The sequence below is a fragment of the Mobula hypostoma genome, chromosome 3 (assembly GCF_963921235.1).
Source record: "Mobula hypostoma chromosome 3, sMobHyp1.1, whole genome shotgun sequence".
Taxonomy (NCBI): domain Eukaryota; kingdom Metazoa; phylum Chordata; class Chondrichthyes; order Myliobatiformes; family Myliobatidae; genus Mobula; species Mobula hypostoma.
The window spans coordinates 145937440-145960919 of record NC_086099.1 but is presented as its reverse complement, the minus strand read 5'-3'; the positions used below and the strand labels follow the sequence as shown (position 1 = coordinate 145960919).

Below are 23480 nucleotides of genomic sequence, written 5' to 3'. Positions count from 1 at the left end.
TAACTATTCCAGTGATAGTTAATATTACTGCAACAAGAGTCCTGATTTTAATTTGGCCTTGTGAGAATATGGGAGGTTATTGTCTGTGCTCATCTTCAGTGCATCCTGAGTCTTCTATAAAATGATGAATAAATATTGTTTTGGTTTATCACATTATCTAAACATACTGTGGTTCTTTGTTTTACCAAGAGGTGAATTTAAAGTTTTTTCATTGAAGAGCATAAATCAGATAATACACAGTTGTCAGGAGAGCCACTTCAAAGCACTTTCTGACCTTCCGTTGCAATTTTTAGTGAACAAAAGCTGTAAATATACTATTAGTAAGCAAAGTCATAACTTAAACAAAAAAAAGGAATGCTGGTAAATAGGTCAAACTGTGTCTCTGGGTGGAAAACAGAGTTGGGATTTCAGATTGAAGACACTTCATCAGACCTGGAAAGTGATAAAGGATCATGATTCCACCAATCATCATAATATAGCCTTGCAAACTGAGCCTTTTTTTATTATTATTAACAAATAAATGACAGTTAATAGATTATCTTAAGTAGTATTTCTATTGATTTATTATTCATATTGTAGGAGTTGTAATTGTATCTGCCTCAAGCACCTCTGGCAGCTCATGCCATTCAATTGCTGCTCTTTGTGGTAATATTTGCCTCCTCAGAACTCCTTTAAATTTCTTTCCTCTTATCTTAAACATATACTATTTAGTTTCAGGCTGCCCTGCCCCTGGGTTAAAGAGACTGGAAATCTATTCCCTCATAATATTATCAACTTCTATGAGGCCATATAGTTTCCTACATTCCAGTGAGAACAAACACAACTTATCAAATCTCTCCTTTTAACTACATGGAACATTCTAGTGCAACACTTCTGCACTTTTCTAATGTTATATCCTTCCAGTAGTATAATGATCAGAAATGTACACAATGCTCAAGGTATGGCTGGACAATTTTATGCAACTGCAACATGACATCCCAAATCTAGTCTCAATGCCAGGTCCTATGGAGGCAAGCATGCCTTACTTCTACACTTTTGTTTAGAAGTTCAATATGGAAATAAAGCATTCATAATGTGTCGTGATTAAGTCACATTTTGCATGACACAGTCCTGAGGAGACACCAGATTGCTTAGAGATGGAGTTTAAAAGAAGCAAACAGGGGCAGTCAGCACAGTTTGCACACCACAGTCCTGAGGAGACACTGGATTGCTTGGAGGGAGAGAGTGGGAGCAGTTGGCACATTTTTGTACACCATAGTCCCAAGGAGATACTGAATTGTTTGGAGGGGGAGAGGGTTTAAAAGAAGCCAGTGGCTCAGTCATCACATTTTGCACGTCACAGTACTGAGGAGAAAATCGATAACGCATAATTAGGCACTTGGCAAGGACCAATAAAAAAAATGTTGGGTTCACGTGCAATGAGCATTGTGTGAGTGGGCCACTGCTGGAGTGGGGAGTTGAGGCTTTGGCAAGGAGAGGCTAGGCCATAGATAGATTTTTTTTCATTATTTAGTTTTTATTTCTTATTGCACATTTAGAGCAGCGGGGATGCCAGTGGGAAGGCTTCTCTTGCGGTATAGTGTCAGAGTCATAGAAAAGTGCAGCATAGAACCACTTCAGGCCCATTTAGTCTGTGCCAAGCCATTTAAACTGTCTGCTCCCATTGGCCTGCACCGGGACTATAGCCCTCCATACCCCTACCATCCATGTACCTATCCAAACTTCTCTTAAATGTTGAAATGGAGTTTGCATGCACCACTTGGCAGACAGCTCATTCCACACTCTCACGACCCTCAGAGTGAAGATGTTTCCCTTCATGTTCACCTTAACGTTTTCACCTTTCACCCTTAACCCTTGACCTTTAGTTGCAGTTCCACCCAACTTTAGTGGAAAAAGCCTGCTTGTATTTATCCTATCTAAACCCCTCATAATTCTGTATACCTGTATGTGGGATGTGGGATTGTAGGGAGACCTGTGTCCCTGATGACTACACCTGCACTAAGCGCATCCAGCTGCAGCTTCCAACAGACCATGTTAAGGAGCTGGAGGTGGATCTGGATGAACTCTGAGTCACTCGGGAGGCTGAGGGGTTGATAGACAGGAAATGCACAAGGATATTTGCACCCAAGGTGCAGGACACAGGTAACAGGGTGACCATCAGGATGGGGAGAAAAGTTAGGCAGCCAGTGCAGAGTACCCCTGTAGCCATTCCCAACAACAAGTATATCGCTTTGGATACTATTGGGTGGAATTACCTGGCAGAGGAAAGCCACAGTAGGTCTCTGGCACAGAGTCTGTGTCTGGCTCTGTAGCTCAGAAGGGAAGTGGGGGGTAGGTGGGGAGAAGAAGAGGGAAGCTGTACTGATAGGAGATTTTTTGGTTGACAGAAAAGAGGTTCTGTGGATGAGAATGAGATTCCCAGATGGTTTGTTGCTTCCTGGGTGCCAGGCCCAGGAACAGCTTGGATTGAATCTACAGCGTTCATAAGTGGGAGGTTGACGAGCCAGAAGTTGTGACCCATGTCAGTACCAATGAAGAGGAGACATGAACCCCTGCAAAGTGAGTTCAGGGAATTAGGTACTAAGTTAAAGGATTGGTCCTCCAAGATTGTGATTTCAGGACTGCTAGCTGTGTCACGTGCTAGTGAGGCCAAAAATAGGAAGATCATACTGTTTAACACATTGCCAAAGAGTTGATGCAAGAGGGAGGGCTTCAGAATTTTGGATCATTGGGCTCTGTTCTAGGAAAGGTGGGACCTATACAGAAGGGATGGCTTGCATCTGAGCTGGAGGAGGACGAATATCCTAGTGGAAAAGTTTGCTAGTACTGCAAGGATCGGGGGGGGGGGGGTGGAGGAGTGGTGGTTACATGAGAGTTGTAGGAGATTCGGAGCCAGAGTGCCAGAACAGATAGCAGAGTGCTTGTGGAGAAAGATGTTGTTAAGCCTACATACAAAATCTAGTGAGACTAATGTTCTGAGCTGAGTATATTTCAATGCAAGGAGTATTGTAGAAAGGCAGATAAGCTTAGGGCATGGATCCGCACATGGAATTATGACATTGTAGCCGTTAGTGAGACTTGGTTGCAGGAGGGCAGGACTGGCAGCTCAGTGTTCTGGGGTTCCAATGTTTTAGACATGATGTAACAGGAGTGATTAAACAGGGAGTTGTGGCATTACTAGTCGGGGAAAATGTCACAGCAGCGCTGAGTCAGGACGGACTGGAGAGTTTGTCTAGTGAGGTTTTTTGGGTACAACTGAGGAATAAACAAGGTATGACTATGTTAATGGGGCTATGTTATAGACTACCCAACAGTTCGTGAGATTTAGAGGAACAAATTTGTAAAGAGATCGCAGACTGTTGCAAGAAGCATAAGGTTGTAATAGTAAGTGATTTTAACTTACCACATATTGACTAGCACTCCCATACTATAAAAGAACTGGATGAGAAAATTTTGTCAGATGTGTTCAGGAAAGTTTACTTAATGAGTACATAGAAGTCCCAACTAGAGAGAGTGCAAAACTGGATCTCCTAATAGGGAATGAGATGGGGCAGGTGATAAAAGTTTATGTAGGTGAGCTCCAGTGATCATAATGCCATTAGTTCCAAGGAAATTATGGAATAGTATAGATCTGGTCCTCTGGCTGAGATTCTAAGTTGGAGAAAGGCCAATTTTGATGGTATCAGAAAGGATCTGACACGTGTAGATTGGGACAGGCTCTTTTCTGACAAAGGTGTAGCTGGTAAATTGGAGACCTTCAGAAGTGAAATTTTTGAGAGTACAGAGATTGTACGTTCCTAACAGAATAACTGATTTAGGGAATCTTGGTTTTCGAGAGATATTAATGCCCCAGGTAAGAAAAAGGAGGAGGTGCATAGCAGGTGTAGGCAGCCAGAACAAAGAAGGTACTTGAGGATTATAAAAAAAATGCAAGAGCACACTTGGGAAGGAAATCAGGAGGGCTAAAAGAAACATGAAATTGCTCTGGCAGTCAAGGTGAAGGAGAATCCCAAGAGCTTCTACAGATCTATTAAGAGCAAAAGGATAGCAAGGGATAAAATTGTTCCTCGGGAAGATCAGAGTGATAATCTATGCATGGGCCGGTAGAGATGGAGGAGACCTTAATTTTTTTTTGCATCTGGATTTACTCAGGAGATGGATACAGAGTCTATAAATGTGAAGCAATGTAGCAACGAGGTCATGGATCCTATATAGATTGCAGAGGAGGAGGTGCTTGCTGCCTTGAGGCAAATTAGGTGAATAAATCCCCAGGGTCTGACTTTGTGTTCCTTTGGACCCTGTGGGAGGCTAGTTAAGAAGTTGCATGGGCTCTAGCGGAGATATAAAAAAAAATCCTTTGCCATGGATAAAGTGCCAGAGGATTGGAGGATAGCTAATGTTGTTCCATTGGTTAAGAAGAAAGACTCTTAAGAATAAACCAAGAAATTATTGGCCGGTGAGCCTGACATCAGTAGTGGGAAAGTTATTGAAAGGTGTTCTAGGGGACTGGATATACAAGTATTCCGATAGACAGGGACTGATTAGAGATAGTCAGCATGGCTTTGTTTTGTGGTAAGTCATGTCTAACCAATCTTATAGAATTCTTTGAGGAAGTTATCGGGAAAATTGATGAAGCGAGGACAGTGGATGTTGGCTATGTGACTTTAGCAAGGCCTTTGGCAAAGTCTGCATGGGAGGTTGGTCAAGGAGGTTCAGTTATGTAGTGTTCAGGATATTGACTTCAAGGAAGAAGTCAGAGAGTGGTTGTAGATGATTGCCTGTCTGACTGAAAGCTCGTAACTGGTGGTATGCTGCAAGTATCAGTGCTGGGTCCGTTCATCCTCTATATCAACAAAATGGATGATAATGTGGTAAACTGGATCAGTAAATTTGTGGATGACACCAAGATTGTGGATGTAGTGGACAGCAAAGAAGGTTACCAAAGGTTGCAATGGGATCTGGACTGGCTGGTGAAATAGGCTGAAAAATGGCAGATGGAATTTAGTGCAGGCAAGTGTGAGGTGTTGCACTTTGGGAGGACCAACCAGGGTGGGTCTTACACAGTGAACAGTAGGGCATTGAGAAGAGCTGTAGAACAGAGGGATCTGGGAATACAAATCCATAATTCCTTGAAAGTGGCGTCACAGGTAGATAGGGTTGTAAAGAAAGCTTTTGACACCTTGGCCTTCATAAATCAATGTGTTGAGTACAGGGGATGGGGTGTTATGTTGAAATTATTTAAGACATTAGTGAGGCCTAATTTAGAGTATTGTGTTTCCGCCCAAAAGATCAACAATTCTCTTTTCCGTGGATGCTGCCTGGCCTGCTGAGTTCCTCCAGCATTTTGTCTGTGTCACTTAGAGTATTGTGTGCAATTTTGGTCACCTTCCTACAGGAAAGATGTAAATATAATTGAAAGAGTGCAGAGAAAATTTGCTAGGATGTTGCTGGAACTTGAGGACCTAAGTTTTAGGCAAAGGACTTTATTCCCTGGAGTGTAGAAGATTGAGGGGCGATTTGATAGAGGTATACAAAATTATGAGAGCTATAAATAGGGTAAATGCAAGCTATTTCCACTGAGGTTGGGTGAGACTAGGTCTGGAGCTCATGGGTTAAGGGTGAAAGGTGAAATGTTTAAGGGGAACATGAGGGGGAACTCCTTCACTCAGTGCGAGTGTGGAATGAGCTGCCAGTGCAAGTGGTGGATGCAGGGTTGATTTCAACATTTCAGAGAAATCTGGATAGGTATATGGATGGAAGGGGTATGAAGAGCTATGATTCAGTGCAGGTTGATTGGACTTGGCAGGTTAATGGTTTGGCATGAACTAGATGGGGCGAAGTGCCTGTTTCTGTGCTGTAGTGTTCTGTGACTCTAAGACACCATAGGATTCTTTGGGATGAGAAGCATTTGCATCCACTAATCGTAAAAGTGAGGCCTGGCTTCTCTTGGTTCAGATTTGCAAATCCTAGCATGTGAATGCAGCATATTTCTCATGTAAACTAATCTGCAAAATTATTTTCTCTAGACATTAGGAATGTATTATTGCTTGGGCCATGTTGGTATCAGTAAATTTGCTGAGGAGTTTTCAAAATATTGGCTCTTCAGACCTTGGAATTCCAGTAAAGTTTTTTTTTCAGAATTAATTGGAAGATCAACAATTCTATTTACTTAGCAAGTTGTTTTAAATAAATAGTTGTTGGAAGTGATTTATTGGTAGCATTGACATCCAATAGGTTTGAATGTTGGGAAATGGCCTGCAAAGTTCATACTTTTTACCTGTGACTAAAACAGTGGAAATCAATATTAATTGGCGGAGGAAGTATTTTAATGAAATTTTGGAAGCCTGCCAGTGGTTACATACACTTAGTTTAGTTTCATGATTTTTTTTTACTTGTAATGGCAGGATCTCCAATGATACACTGGAAAGCTTAACAAGCAACATTTCAGTAGGAGAATCATCCTCCTCCATTCCACCTTGTGTGCTGTTATCCTGGTTTGGTGAAAGTTCGAAAAGATACAACTCTTCCAGCAATTTGCCATCTCCTAGCAGCTCAACAGAACCATCTTCTGAGAGCCTTAGCCCAGAGAAACAGAGATTTAAGGTAAGTTACAACTTATTTTGTACGGGAAAAGAGGATGTAATAAGAAGTCTCATTCACAAGGGTTACTAGGATGTGATAGAAGGTTTAGAGGACATGTAACTGAAGGAGAGATTGGACAGACTTGGGTTGTTTTCCCTGAATTGAAGGAGGCTGAGAGGAATCTGACAGAGGTTTATAAGATTATGTGAGGTATAGATAGAGTTGATAGTCAGTATTATTTTCCCTGGGTTGAAATGTCTAATACTTGAGGGCATGTATTTAAGGTGAGAGGGGCAAGTACAAAGGAGATATGTGGGGCAAGTTATTTTACACAGAGAGTGGTGAGTGCCTGGAATTTGCTGTCGGGGTAGTGGTAAATAAAACAGAGGTATTCAGGAGTCTCTTAGATGAGTACATGAATGTGCAGGAAATAGGAGGATATGGATATTGTGTAGGCAGCAGGGATTAATTTAGTTAGACATTTAATTATTAATTTAATAAGTTCGTCACAACATCCTGTGCCGAAGGCCTGTACTATGCTGTAAATTCTGTGTTCAGAGATGTAGTCTTGATCGTACAAAATTATAAATATGCAGGATTTTCAACAAGTTTTTAAACACTTTAGTCAATATTTCAGGCTTACTTTTAAAATGGTGTATTAAATGATTGCATATTTCACTAACAAATTCACATCTGAAGAAAGACAGTTTTTCTCTGACTCAGAGGTATTATTAAAGATAAATTGGCTCTGAATTTACTTGATCCAAATTATCTATATTTTCATTGGGCTGTATTATGTGCCCAACAGCCAGAATCGATGCTTGCCTGTAGTTAGTTGGGCCTGATGCAGAAGGCCAACCTCACCAGCCTTCTGCAACCTGTAAAATGTCAGTGACAACTTGATTTCAGGCAGAAGTTGTCACGATGAGGATCCAAGGTTTCAGTATATGCCATTTTCCATGTTAAAATCCCTTTAAATAGTAATAGATTTAAGGGTGTTGCCATAACCAAATCGCTGAAAGTTCAATATGCAAATTATATGCAAGTGGTGTATTGGCCTCTTGCAAGAAAATATGAATGCAGCTTAATGAAATTAAATAAGGCCATTGGAAGACTGCAGTCTAAATATTGTGTGCAGATTAGGTCTTCTACCTTAGGAAGGATATGCTTCTGATTGAGCAAGGATTACAAGTTGATTCCTGGGATGGGAAGATTGTCCTACCAGAAGAAAATCAGTAGATTGGACCAATACCATTCCGTTTAAAAGAGAGTTAGGTTATCTCTTTTTAAAGAGTGAGAATTCTTATACAACTTAACTGGATAGATGCAGGAATCTTACTTTCCCTATGGTGGGATATCCTGAATCTAGGGTCGTAGTTTAAAAATAAGAAGTTGAGCATTCAGGACTTCAAATGAGAAAATAATAGGAATTCTCTACCCAAAAGGGCTGAGGAGACTTGGTCGCTGAATATATTCAAGACAAGGATCAATTTTTTTTAGGTATTCTGGAAATCAAGGAAGGTGGTATTAGAACATAGAAGTAGCATTGGGGAAAAGATCAGACACCATCTTACTGAAAAGTGGACAATTCCACTTTTATTTCTTATGTTGGTGTATTTGCAATGTAATATCAGTTATCATTGAAGTTTGTTCAAAAGTAGAAAAATAACATGCAAAACTCTGCAACAAATTAAATATATTTTTAAAATGCCAAGATTGTGAATTTGGGTCCTGTATAATTTCCAGTTTTGTTTATAAATGTAATCTTTTTTTGTGTAGGCATAATTATATGAGTTTTGTCTTCATTGATTTTTTTCGTATGGGACTTCAGTTATTTGAATAAAACAAACGGACTTTCTACAGCTGTAACTTGAATGTTGTGCAAGTGGTTGGTAAAATTAGTATGGTTCAATGGTAAAAGTAGTGTAAAGCTTTTGAGTATGAATTTCTTCATCAAAGTAGGGATTAAACACAAGAGATTCTGCAGATGCTGGAAGTCCAGAATGGACCTACTGACTGGTGTGCAGGTGTTGTTTCTGTTCTCAAGCCAGATGGCACAGTGAAGATCTGTGTAGATGTAACAAAATTAAATCATGCAGTAATACAGGAGAAGTTTATTCTGCCCCCTGATGAGCGCATATTTAGTATGCTGAATGGAGCAAAGTTCTTCACCAAACTAGATGCAAGCTCAGGGTTCTGGCAGATCCATTTAGCTTCTGAGTCACAGAAGCTCACAACCTTTATCACAACAGATGGACGCTATGCCTTCAAGAGATTCTCTTTTGTCATCTCATCAGCCCCTGAACTCTTTCAGATGAGGATGAAACAAATTTTGGATGTCTGCCACTTGGATGATATACTCATCTTCGGAGGCTCAAGTAAGGAACATGACAAAAGAGTGGAAGCTGCCTTGGAGAAACTAAATCAGGGTGGAATCACCCTGAACGAAACACCAACTATCCTCGGAGGGAGTGAAACCAGATTCAGGCAAATTAACAGAGTTCAGAACGTGGAACAACCTATGAATGTATCAGGGAATCGCAGTTTCCTTGGCATGGTAAATCAGCTGGAAAAGTTCATTCCAGATTTGACAGGGGAAAATAAAGTCAATATGTGACCTCCTCTCTCAGAGAAACATTTGGACCTGGGATGCAGAGCTTATCTCTCTGCCAACACTGGCATTCTTTGATCCAAACAAAGCAACCAGAGTCTCAGCAGATGCTTCTTCCTTTGGCCTAGGGACAGTGCTCAATCAAAATTGCAGTAGTGTATGGAAATTGGCAGATGTATCAAGAGCACTGACTCCTACTGAAACAGCATTACGCTTAAATCAAAAGGAGATGCTAGCTCTTGTGTGGGGTTGTGAACATTTCAACTTTAACTTGATAGACACTAAATTCCCACTTGAAGCAGACCATAAGCCATTTGTCAGCCTCCTCAGCTCGAAGCACTTGGATGACTTACCTCCAAGTCGGTGCAGAGATTTGGAATGAGGCTTATGTGATACTGTTATGACATTGAACATGTCCCCAGCAAATCTTTCACAATGCCAGACACTCTGTCGAGGATGCCATGCAAAAGTGAGTGGACAGAAGCCGACTCTGCCCTTGTAGTCATAGTCATAGTTATACTTTATTGATCCCGGGGGAAATTGGTTTTCGTTACAGTTGCACCATAAATAATAAATAGTAATAGAACCATAAATAGTTAAATAGTAATATGTAAATTATGCCAGTAAATTATGAAATAAGTCCAGGCCCAGCCTATCGACTCAGGACGTCTGACCCTCCAAGGGAGGCGTTGTAAAGTTTGATGGCCACAGGCAGGAATGACTTCCTATGACACTCTGTGCTGCATCTCGGAGGAATGAGTCTCTGGCTGAATGTACTCCTGTGCCCACCCAGTACATTATGTAGTGGATGGGAGACATTGACCAAGATGGCATGCAACTTAGACAGCATCCTCTTTTCAGACACCACAGTGAGAGAGTCCAGTTCCATCCCCACAACATCACTGGCCTTACGAATGAGTTTGTTGATTCTGTTGGTGTCTGCTACCCTCAGCCTGCTGCCCCAGCACACAACAGCAAACATCATAGCACTGGCCACCACAGACTCGTAGAACATCCTCAGCATCATCCGGCAGATGTTAAAGGACCTCAGTTTCCTCAGGAAATAGAGACGGCTCTGACCCTTCCTGTAGACAGCCTCAGTGTTCTTTGACCAGTCCAGTTTATTGTCAATTCGTATCCCCAGGTATTTGTAATCCTCCACCATGTCCACACTGACCCCCTGGATGGAAACAGGGGTCACCAGTACCTTAGCTCTCCTCAGGTCCACCACCAGCTCCTTAGTCTTTTTCACATTAAGCTGCAGATAATTCTGCTCACACCATGTGACAAAGTTTCCTACCGTAGCCCTGCACTCAGCCTCATCTCCCTTGCTGATGCATCCAACTATGGCAGAGTCATCCGAAAACTTCTGATGACAAGACTCTGTGCAGTAGTTGAAGTCCGAGGTGTAAATGGTGAAGAGAAAGGGAGACAAGGCAGTCCCCTGTGGAGCCCCAGTGCTGCTGATCCCTCTGTCGGACACACAGTGTTGCAAGCACACATACTGTGGTCTGCCAGTCAGGTAATCAAGAATCCATGATACCAGGGAAGTATCCACCTGCATCACTGTCAGCTTCTCCCCCAGCAAAGCAGGGCGGATGGTGTTGAACGCACCGGAGAAGTCAAAAAACATGACCCTCACAGTGCTCGCTGGCTTGTCCAGGTGGGCGTAGACATGGTTCAGCAGGTAGACGATGGCATCCTCAACTCCTAGTCGGGGCTGGTAGGTGAACTGGAGGTAACTAAGTGTGGCCTGACCATAGGCCGGAGCAGCATAGCTGAGGGGCACAGGCTTTGAGCACCCTGGTACTGACACCATCCCGTCCAGCAGCCTTGCTTGGGTTGAGACGTTTCAGCTGTCTTCTCACCTGTTCAGCCGTGAAGCCCACCGTGGTGGTTTTGTGTGGGGGAGGGTTATAGTCATGAGAGCAGGGTGGGGGACTGTGAGGACGGGTAGGAGGAGAGAGTGGAATATGTGTTGGTTGGGGGCCGACAACAGATGGCTCATGTGGGGGATTGCAGCTCAGATACGTGAAAGCTTTCCTGCATCACCGAGTAAACTGGATGAAATCCATGCTGTGTTGAACAAGGGCAAAATCTGCAGCATGGTCATTACTGCAGTCATCATGAATGTCCAGCTGTTCCAAAAGGAGCTCACAAACTCAGATGTTATTGGCTTGAAAGAGACACACTCGCCATCCTGTTTAAGGCCTTGAGACTCATCATTTCTGCTTCTGTGCACACCAAAATCATCAGTCAAATCCACCAAGGACATCAAAGCATTGAAAAATGTTACCTAAGAACAAGGCAATCTGTGTGGTAGCCCGGTCTGAGCACACAGCTGGGTGATTATGTAAGGCAATGTGAAGCATGCAGAGAACTTCACAAAACTCATGCTAAACCTCTCTGTCCCATAGAACTCCCAGACCTTCCATGACAAATTGCAGGCACAGACATTTTTGAATGTTGAGGTGTCCAACCTGTCCTGTACATACTCAGCATAAGTTAAGCAGCACCTGAAAGCTGTATTTGCTCGCCATGTCCACAATTCAGCTGGTCAGGATTCAAAGCCTTTGCTAAGGACTGAGTTCAAACAGCAGACAAGCTGGTGACGGTATCCACAGGCAAATGGAGAAGTGGAAAGAGCAGCGCAAACTGTTAAGAGCCTCCTGCTGAAGGCAGAAGAGCCCTACAAAGCACTGCTAGCTTATCGCTCCACACCCCTTGTGGTAGGCTGGAGACTGAGAACAAGCCTGTTGTTCTTCCTTCCCTTCTCCAACCTCACTCACCGGACTTAGACTAATTGAGAAATTTTGAGACAACCCAGCATGAGAAAATGAAGAGCAGGCATGATCTCAGATACAGAGTACAATCTTTGTCACTACTCAGGAGTGGTGAAACAGTTTGGGTTTTAGACCAATTCACCAAAGGAACAATAGTCTAGCAGCATGCACCTCGATCATTTGTGATCAGAACATCACAAGGTGAAATCAGGTGGAACAGGTGTGCATTCATACGCCTTCAATGTCCATGAAAGGTAGGGGAAGAAATGGTGGCCTGATCCTTATGACGAGGACCACCTACCTGAGGTGGATGCACCTTTTCAAGAATCTCCATCCACTCCAACACTTCCAGGAAGCTATACAGATATATTCGTTTATGGCAGAGATGTACTTCATAAATAGCTTAGGGCAAGTGACTAAAGATGCAGAAAAATAATCCTCTCACTTTGTTAGAATGTTCAGGCAGTCTACCCTGATCTCCATTAGATTTGGTGTTCTTTGAAAAAGATTTATAATGTTGAAAACATTTCAAAAAATGAGACAGTTCTTTAAGAGAAAAGGAATTGGTGAAATAAAGGAGGAAATCAGAGAGAGACCATTAAAAACAAAGAGAAAGACTGTTATAATGTTGGCAATTCTTTTTTATGTTTATGTCAGGAGCATAAGTTATGTGCAATGGGTAAAGTGAACTGAATCATTCAATTTCAGTGACTGTAATTTCAATGCAGTTCTGTAGACAAGAAGTGCGTACCTCATTTTTCTTTTTCTTCAAGAAGGGGAGATGTTGTGGTAGTTAATAGTGGTATTCCTATGTCACTCAGTTAGCCACTCACACATGGGATAAGTTCACATTTTGTATAAGAAGCATTATCAATGAAGTTCAGTTCAATATCCTGCAAGGCTAGCCTTCTGACAACAGAAGTTAAGAAGCGGGATGTTTTGAAAATTTTGCAAACCTTTAGGATAGAAAAGTCATCACGGCCAGGCAGGATATACCCCAGGTTACTGCAGAAAGCGAAGAAAGAGATTACTGCACCTTTCTCTTTTTTTTAATATAATTTTTATTAAATTTTCAAAAAGAATACATGAAAAGATAAAATCTACCCCCCCTCCCCTTAACCCTCCCCCCCCATATATAGTCCTACCTAAAAAGAAAGAAAGAGAAAAAAAAAAAAGCCGCCTGGGTATTGGAAGGTTTCCACATGCTCCATGGGATTCAAAATAAATTTGGTATAATTATTCGTTACTTTCCCCAAGTAACCAAAATCTTTATCGGAGCACTTAAATATGCCATCCTATCTTTTGTAAATAAGGGCGCCAAATATTCAAAAATGTTACATATTTATCTCTTAAATTATAAGTAATTTTTTCAAGCAACATACATCAAAGTTGCTGGTGAACGCAGCAGGCCAAGCAGCATCTATAGGAAGAGGCGCAGTCGACGTTTCAGGCCGAGACCCTTCGTCAGGACTAACTGAAGGAAGAGTGAGTAAGGGATTTGAAAGCTGGAGGGGGAGGGGGTGATGCAAAATGATAGGAGAAGACAGGAGGGGGAGGGATAGAGCCAAGAGCTGGACAGGTGATAGGCAAAAGGGGATACGAGAGGATCATGGGACAGGAGGTCCGGGAAGAAAGACAAGGGGGGGGGTGACCCAGAGGATGGGCAAGAGGTATATTCAGAGGGACAGAGGGAGAAAAAGGAGAGTGAGAGAAAGAATGTGTGCATAAAAATGAGTAACAGATGGGGTACGAGGGGGAGGTGGGGCCTTAGCGGAAGTTAGAGAAGTCGATGTTCATGCCATCAGGTTGGAGGCTACCCAGACGGAATATAAGGTGTTGTTCCTCCAACCTGAGTGTGGCTTCATCTTTACAGTAGAGGAGGCGGTGGATAGACATGTCAGAATGGGAATGGGATGTGGAATTAAAATGTGTGGCCACTGGGAGATCCTGCTTTCTCTGGCGGACAGAGCGTAGATGTTCAGCAAAGCGGTCTCCCAGTCTGCGTCGGGTCTCACCAATATATAAAAGGCCACATCGGGAGCACCGGACACAGTATATCACCCCAGTCGACTCACAGGTGAAGTGATGCCTCACCTGGAAGGACTTTTTTTAAGTGGAATAGAACTAGCCATTTCATTATTCCAACGATCCATACTTAAATACGAATCCGATTTCTAAGTAACTGCTATAGTCTTCTTAGCTACTGCCAATGCAATTTTTATAAATTCTTTCTGATATTTATTCAATTTAAGTTTCGGTTTTATCCCTTCAATATCACCTACTAGAAATAATACAGGGTTATGTGGAAGTTGAATTCCAGTAATTTGTTCCAATAAGACTCTTAAATTTATCCAAATGGGTTGAATTTTAAAACAAGACCAAGTAGAATGTAAAAAAGTACCAATTTCTTGATTACACCGAAAACGTTTATCAGATAGATTTGAATTTAATCTATTTATTTTTTGAGGTGTAATATATAATTGGTGTAAAAAATTATATTGTACTAATCTAAGTCGAACATTTATTGCATTTGTCATACTGTGTGTCAAGACAAAGTCTTGACCAATTTGTTTCATCAATATTAATATTCAGATCTGTTTCCCATTTTTGCTTTGACTTATGGGTTCCTTGTTTAATTGTCTGTTCTTGAATCAAATTATACATACAAGAAATAAATGTTTTAATTTTCCCTTTTGGAATTAAAATTTCAATTTCATTAGGCTTTGGCAAAAACATTGTTTGACCCAGCTTACCTATTAAGTAAGCCCTTAATTGAAAGTAACAAAAGAAAGTATTATTAAATATTTTATATTTATCCTTTAATTGTTCAAATGACATCAATATACCTCGCTCAAAACAATCTCCTATAAATTTAATCCCTTTTTGGTACCAAATATATAAAAGTTGATTGTCCATTGTAAAAGGAATAAGTCTGTTTTGGAACAAAGGTCTCCTTGCTGATAGAGATTTCTGTGTTTCCTTATCAACATTTATCTTATTCCATAGATCAATCAAATGTGTTAATATAGGAGATTCTTTCTTTTCCCGTATCCATTTAGATTCCCATTTATATATAAAATCTTCAGGTTTATTTTCTCCTATCTTGTCTAGTTCTATTTTAATCCATGCTGGTTTTTGATCATCGAAAAAAGATGCAATATATCTAAGTTGATTTGCTTTATAGTAGTTTTTAAAGTTTGGAAGTTGTAACCCTCCTAACCCAAATTTACATGTCAGTTTTTCCAATGATATTCTTGACATTTTACCTTTCCAAAGAAATTTTCTCACCCATTTATTTAACTCTTGAAAAAATTTCTGTGGCAATTGTATTGGTAATGTTTGAAACAAATACTGTAATCTAGGAAATATATTCATTTTTACAACATTGACTCTACCTATTAATGTTATTGGTAGTATCATCCATTTGTCAAGATCTTCTTGAATTTTTTTCAATAGTGGTATATAATTAAATTTATATAAATTCTTTACATCATTATCAAGTCTTATACCTAAATACTTTATACCATTTACCGGCCATCTAAATTGGGTTACTAATCAACATTGACTATAGTCTCTTTTAGTAAGAGGTAAAATTTCACTTTTATCCCAGTTTATTTTGTAAGCTGATACCTTCCCATATTCATCCAATCTAGAAGATAATTTATGTAACAAATGTTGTGGGTTTGTTAAATAGATCAAAACATCATCGGCGAAAAAATTAATTTTATATTCCTCTTGGTTAACTCTAAAACCCATAATATCTGGATCAATTCTAATTAGTTCTGCTAATGGCTCTATCGCCAATACAAATAAAGCAGGTGATAGTGGACAACCTTGTCTAGTTGACCTTTTTAACTGGAATGGTGTTGAAATTTGAGAGTTTGTCACTACTTTAGCTTTAGGGTTAGAATTTAAAGTTTTAATCCAATTTATAAAAGATGTTCCTAACCCATATTTTTCTAATACTTTAAATAAAAAATTCCATTCTAATCTATCAAATGCTTTTTCTGCATCCAAAGCTACTACTATACTCTTCTCATCCCTTTTTTGTGCCAAATGAATTATACTGAGTAGCCGAGTTACATTATCTGCCAATTGTCTATTTTTAATAAATCCTGTTTGATCCATTTGTATTAATTTTGGTAAATATTTAGATAATATATTCGATAAAATTTTTGCTATTATTTTATAATCCGTATTCAATAAAGAAATAGGCCTGTATGATGTTGGTTTCATAGGATCTCTGTCCTTTTTTGGTAATACTATTACAATCGCTGTTGAAAAAGATTCTGGAAGTTTATGTATTTTTTCTGCCTGACGTATTAGTTCCATAAAAAGAGGAAATAATAAATCTTTAAATTTTTTATAAAATTCAGGTGGAAAACCATCTTCTCCTGGAGATTTATTACTTTGGAGTGATCCTTAAGCTTCTTCAACTTCTTTTAATGTAAAAGGCATATCTAATCCCCTCTGTTCTTCCAAATTCAATTTTGGAAGAGAAACTTGTGATAAAAACCTTTCTATCTCATTAACGTCATTTTGGGATTCTGATTGATATAATTCAGAATAAAAATTTTTAAAGGTTTCATTTATTTCAAGAGGTTTATAAGATATTTTATTTGCCCTTGTTCTAATTGCATTTATTGTTTTGGAAGCTTATGAAGCTGCAACAACACTACCCACCCAATCTCTCTTTAGTTTCTGATGTTCTGTTTCTGTTAGGTGTGTTTCCTGTAAAAAAGCTAAATCTATCTTCATTTTTTAAATATATGTTAAGATTCTTTTTCTTTTCACTGGTCCATTCAGCCCATTAACATTAAAACTCAAAAAATTCAATAAATTAGTCATTATTCTTAACAAAGTTACTCCAATCTAAAACGTTACTTATCTTCTCAACTCTCATAGTTCCTTGGGGAATCTCTTTAAACTTCACCATGTTGCTATGTGTTCCCCTCCCAACCTTCCAGGCAAAAAGAAAAAAAGATAGGAAAAAAAAAGAAAAAACAAAATACCCCCCCACTAATGTTGTGAATGAAAGGATACACAACACTACCCCCCTCCATTTTACGGGTCGCGGCAAAAGCCACGCTTGCACACATGATTAACGTAGCAATCGATCAGTGCTTCTTCCAGCTCCCCCGCAACAAAAAAAGTTATATATATATAGACAAAATTCGTATTACTATTCCCAACTAATTTCCTCCAGTATTAACCTTTCTTACCCCCCCCATATAATTAATAATATATTTATACATTCATCCAGCTTCAAAAATCCAACAAGTCCATTCTTTAACCCAATCTTCACCTTCAATCTATCTCGCTCTCCTGAGTTTGTTCTTGTATCTGGTGAATATTCAGAGAATCTCGCACAAACTGCTCTGCTTTCTGGTAGTCATCAAAAAATCTTTTTTCTCCACCAGGCAAAAAAATCTTCAAAGTTGCAGGATAACGCAGTATAAATTGATAACCATGCTCCCATAGGGTTTTTTCCACTGGATTAAACTTCTTCCTTTTCTTCAAAAGTTCGTAACTTATATCAGGGTAGAAAAAAACTTTGTTCCCTTTAATTATCAATGGCCCTTTTCTATCTTTGGCAGCTCGAGCAGCTGCCTGTAGAATCCTTTCCTTGTCTTGAAATCTTAAGAATTTTATTAAAATCGATCGTGGATATTGGTCATCTTTTGGTTTTGGTCTTAGAGCTCTATGTGCCCGCTCAATTTCAATTGGTCGAACCTCCTCGCCCATTTGCAAAACATCCGGGATCCATCTTTGAAAAAATTCTATTGGCTTTTCTCCCTCCATACCTTCTGTAAGACCAATAATTTTAATATTATTACGTCTACTGAAATTTTCCAACATGTCCACTTTCTCCAAGAGTCGGTTTCTTTCCGAGTTCCAGACAAGCAAATCATTTTCTGTTTTTTCCACTCTATCATTCATAAGCCCCATTTCTCTTTCCATCTTCTGAAGCTTCCATTTTGTCCTGTCTTTCCATAACTTTATTATAGCACCTCTTCGTATCTCTAAGCTCTTCTCTTACTTTTCTTAATTCAACCGTTGATTGCAATATAGCCTCTCTTATGTCTCTATCATCTCCTTTACTTCCACTCGCTTCCAATTCTTCCTCCTCTTCTTCATCTGTGTTCTCTGCAGAATCCAGTTCTGACTCTGAGTCATTTTCAATTGCAGTGGGTGTCGGTTCTTGTAGTTTGCGTTGTGTCGATTTGCGCATGCGCTCTTCTTTGCGCATGCGCATTTCCGGTGTCTTCTTCGGAGAAACCGTTGCCACCGCCATTGCTCCCTGTTCTACTGAAGGAGATCCAACCTGAGTCCGAGGCTCCATCGTTGCAGTAGGCCCTTTTTTCTTCCCATCTCGTGGCTGCTTCGCAACAGCAGACTTCTTTTGTTGCAGTTTAGGAGGCATATCGTAAAGTAGTCTTACAAAGTTTATAAATAGTTTTCAGAAAATATTTACCAACTTTGTTTTATTTAAACGGTACTTTACTGATTTGTTGCGGGAGAGCTGGATTTACACGTCTCAATCCCACGTCATCACGTGACGCCCCCCACTGCACCTTTCTCAATGATTTTTGCTTTTTCTCTGGCTACAGGAGTAGTACCAGTAGATCGAAGGATGACAAGTGCCATTCCTTTGTTCAGGAAAGGTAATAGGGAAGGTAATTGTGGTCCAGTGGCAAGGACCACAAAGGTATAGTCAAGAGAGTTGGAGGAGTGCTTACAGGACTGCTTTGAATCTGTGGACTGGACAATCTTTAGAAATTCATCTTTGAATCTGAATGAATACGCCACAATTGTCACCAACTTCATCAAGATCAAGGTGGATGTGTGTGTGCCTTTGAGAACATACTGGACATGCCCAAACCAAAATCTGTGGATGAAGCAGAGATTCACAGTTTGCTGAGGGCCAGATATATGGCATTCAAGACCGGTGATCAAGAACTATACAAGAGGTCCAGGTACAACCTAGGGAAGGCTAATTCAAGAGCTAAGAAACAATTCTGATTGAAGTTAGAGGCAGAAATGGATACACATCAGCTCTGGCAGGATTTGCAGGTCATTACATCCTAGAAGGCGAAACCTACCATCGTGAATTGCTGTAGTGCTTCACTTCCAAATGAGCTCAGAGTCTTTTATGCATGCTTAGAAAGGGAGATTAAAACTACACCTGTATGAATCCCTGCAGCATCTTGTGACCCTGTGATCACTGTCTTGGAGGTTGACATTATAACATCTTTCAAGGGGGTGAACCCTTACAAGGCATTAGGCCCTGATGGGGTACCTGGTAGCGCACTGAAAACTGGTGCCAACCAACTGGCAGGAGTGGTCAAAAACATCTTCGATCTCTTAACTGCTGTAGTTGAAGATTTCCACCTGCTTCCAAAGACTGACAGTCATACCAGTTTCCAAAAAGAGAAGGGTGTGCTGCCTCAATGACTATTGCTCGGTTATACTCATATCTACTGTGATCAAGAGCTTTGTGAGATTGTTCATGGCCAGAATCAACTCCTGCCTAAGCAAGGTGCTGGACCCACACAATTTGCCTCTTGCCACAATAGATCTACAGAGGTGCACACTCACTAGCACTCCACTTCTCCTTAGACCACCTGGACAATAGCAGTACCTATGCTAGGCTGCTGTTTATTGATTACAGCTCAGCATTCCACACCATCATGCCCTCTGTACTATCAACAAGCTTCAATACCTGGGCTTCTCTACTTCCCTCTACAGCTGGATCCTCGACTTCCTCACCGGGAGACCACAGTCTGTGTGGATTAGAAATAAGATCTCCTCACTGATTATCAACACTGGCACACCTCAAGGATGTGTGGTGAGCCCACTCTTTCCACACTCAATATTGTGTGGCTAGACACAGCTCAAATTCCATCTATAAATTTGTCAATGACACAATTATTGCAGGCAGAATTTCAGGTAATGATGAGGAGGCGTACAGTAGTGAGATAGGTCAGTTGGTTAAGTGGTGTCGCAACAACAAGCTTGCATTCAACATCAGTAAGAACAAGGAATTCATTGTAGACTTCAGGAAAGGGAAATTGAGGGAATACACACCAGTCCTCATCAAGGGATCACCAGTGAAAAGGTGAAAAGTTTCAAGTTCCTGAGTGTCAACCTATTGATGCATTTAAAAAGAAGGCACGAAAATGGCTATATTTCATTTGGGGTTTCAGGAGATTTGGTACGACACTAAAGACTCTCGAGCAAATTTCTACAGATGTACTGTGAAAAGCATTTTAACTGGTTGTATCACCATCTGTTATGGAGGGGCCAGTCACAGGATCAGAAGAAGCTTCAAAGGTTGCAAACTCAGGCAGCTTCATTATGGACACTAACCTTACCAGCATCGTAAACTTCTTCAAAAGGTGATTCAAAGGCAGCATCCATCATTAAGAACCCAGGACATGGCCTTTTCTCATTGCTACCATCAAGGAAGAGGTACAGGAGCTTGAAGAGAGACACTCAATGTTTTAAGAACAGCTTCTTCCACTCTGCCATCAGATATCTGAACAAACAATGAACCTATGTGCACTACCTCACTGTTTATTTTTGCTCTTTTTTTGCACTACTTAATTTAAGTTGAAATACTGTATATATTATTGCGTTATACTTTTTAATTATTCTTTTAATTAAATACTCTACTGCTGCTGCAAAACATCAAATTTCACAACATAAATGAGTAATATTAAACCTGATTGTGATTCTGATTCTAGGAATAATCCTGGGAACTGTAGATCAGTGAGTCTTCCCTCAGTGGTGGGTAAGCTGCTAGAGGAGACTCTTAGAGATTAGATTTATGAGCATTTGGAGAAACATAGTCTGATTAAGAATATTAAGAATAGTCAGCATGGCTTTATGAGGGAAAGGCCATGCCTCATGAACCTGATTGACTTTTTAAGGAAGTGACAAGAAGAATTGATAAAGTTAGAGTGGTGGATGTGGTGTATATGGATTTTAGTAAGACATTCAACAAGGTTTCCTATGAAAAGCTGATTCAGAAACTCATGAGGCATGGGTTGCAGGGAAAGTTGGCAGCATGGATTCAAAAGTGGTGTGCCCATATAAAGGAGAGTTTGATGGTTGATGGAGTGTATTCTGCCTGGAGATCAGTGACCAGTGGTGTTCTGGAGGGACCTGTTCCTGGTAACCGTGCTCTGTGATTTTTATAAATGACTTGGGTGAGCAAGTGAGCAGGTTAGTAAGTTTGTAAATGACATAAAAGCTGATGGTATGTATAGTGCAGAAGGTTGTCATAACTTATAACGAGACATTGATAGGATGCAGAGCTGGCTGAGAAGTTGCAGCTGTTGGATTCTGGTGTTTTATATTCTGGTGTTCTTTCAGAAGTCGGGAATGAGGCATAAAACTTGTTGCTTGATGATCGTTTTATTAAGATGTGATAGAACAAAGAGAACAGGACAGTGACAGGAGTCACTGCTACTTGAAGAGAGGAACTAAAGATGGTGCCTGCCTAGCATAAAATAGCTACTTTTGTACCCAAAGATAAGGACAATTCCATTCAAATCCATAGATAAGAGACAACTAATTAGAAAATACTTACTCAATACTGCGGTAAAAAGTAACCAATGAAAGAACAAAAAAGCTTCCAGAGTAACACTTTATATAGCCACTAGAGGCATATTAAATTGTTACGCATTTAAAGGCATTTTAAAATACAAGCAGATAATTAGTAGTTAAACTGTAAAGAAAGTGACAATTAAACAGTCAGATCCAACCATACCTCTCCCCCCACTCATTCTAAATCACGTTTAGAATCATTAGACCTGAAAATGCAGAGGCAGGAAAACTTGTATCTACGTTACATGTAAAATAATCAAAGAACTGCTTTGGGTTATGAATTATCAAAGGGTATATATTCAAAGTATTCATAAAGTTATGTCATTGTTAGGCAGATTAGTAGGCACACTTATGCAAGTTTGAACTATTCTATTAATCATCATTATTAAACAAGTAAAACAATGTAAATTATAAGGCATTAGTGTGAATATTAGTACTCATAGTTAAGTGGGCAAAATTGGCAAAAATTTAACAACTTATGTTAATATATACTTAACAATGTCCAGTAGTTGTTGACCTGCTTGAAGTCTTCTCGCTGGAGTATTGTCAACAGTTTTGGGCCCCACATCTCAAAAAGATGTGTTGTCATTGGAAAGAGTGCAGAGGAGGATCACGAGGATGATTCTGGGAGTGAAGTGGTTTACATTTGAGGAGCATTTGGCAGCTTTGGACCTGTACTCACTGGAATTGAGAAGAATGGCAGGGGGGAATCTCATTGAAACCTACCAAGTGTTGAAGGACTAGATAGAGTGGAGGTGGAGAGGATGTTTCCTATGGTGGGGATATCCAGAACTAGAAGGCATAGCCTCAAAATTTGGGGTGACCTTTCAGAACAGGGGTAAGGAAGATTTTTTTTAGACAGTGGGTAGTGAATCTGTGGAATGCTGTGTCGCAAACTGCAGTGGAAGCAAAGTCCATGGGTATATTTAATGTGGAACTTGATAGTTTCCTGATTTATCAAGGCATCAAAGGGTATTATGAGAAGTCAGGTGTATGGGGTTGACTGAGATTCAGGAGCAGCCATGACAGAATGGTGGCACAGACTTGATGGCTGAATGACCTAATTCTGCACTTATGTCTTACGGTCTTATGATTAGTGATTGCTCACTGTAGCCCAGCAGCATAAGTATTGTGAACAAGAGGTTACTAGCACATCAATCACAGTGCTGATTATGCTAATCAGATACAACTTTAGCTTGCTTGTACTGGCTGGTGCGTATCCACTTACTTTTGCCTTCTAATTTAACCACCGAGTTGGCAATTAACAGTACTTGTTAGGGACCTTCCCAGCAAGCTCCCAGTGCATCCTTATACTGTTTGTTAATCAAGGCCAACTTGCCAGGAATCAGGGTGTGTCCTCCTGTTGAATCACTGCAAATGGCAGAAACCTGTTAAGAAGCAGACTGGTTTCGGTTTAAGGTGGCACTACTGAAGATTGGTGACAGCTTACTGGCAGCTCATAAAGCAAGAAGTACAACTAAGTACTTTATTAATAACACTTTTTCTGTGGAAAATTGTGATAAATGATCACCGCAAACAACGAAAAGACAACAAAGGCGAGGCTGACTTGAGGGTCATAGCGTGTGGGTGTGACATATAGTTGGAGTGAGGTCGAGGTATATTTGAGGAGAAGTAAACACAAAATATCTGCAGATGCTGTAAAAGATCAAAGCAACACTTTCAGTACGCTGGATGAACTCAGCAGGTCGGGCAGCATCAGTCAGAAACGATGAGTCGACGTTTCGGGCCGGAACCCTTCGTCAGGACTGAAGAGTGGAAGCATTGACGTCATAGCTGAGCTCCCTCATGGTTCCGCCTCCTTCTTCTACCACCCATTGTTTTCAGGGCTATGACGTCAATGCTTCCACTCCCCCACCCCTTTGTCTTTCAAA

General features: G+C 40.4%; 1 protein-coding gene across 3 annotated transcripts in view; it reads left to right on the top strand.

The window, feature by feature from the left end:
- Nucleotides 1–23480, top strand: part of ppp1r9a (protein phosphatase 1, regulatory subunit 9A) — a 262073-nt gene that overhangs the window by 199955 nt on the left and 38638 nt on the right. For all 3 annotated transcript variants that reach the window (XM_063043820.1, XM_063043819.1, XM_063043818.1), the window contains exon 16: nucleotides 6405–6603. In XM_063043820.1, the coding sequence (XP_062899890.1) occupies nucleotides 6405–6603 (199 nt within the window). The remainder of the gene's footprint in view (nucleotides 1–6404; nucleotides 6604–23480) is intronic.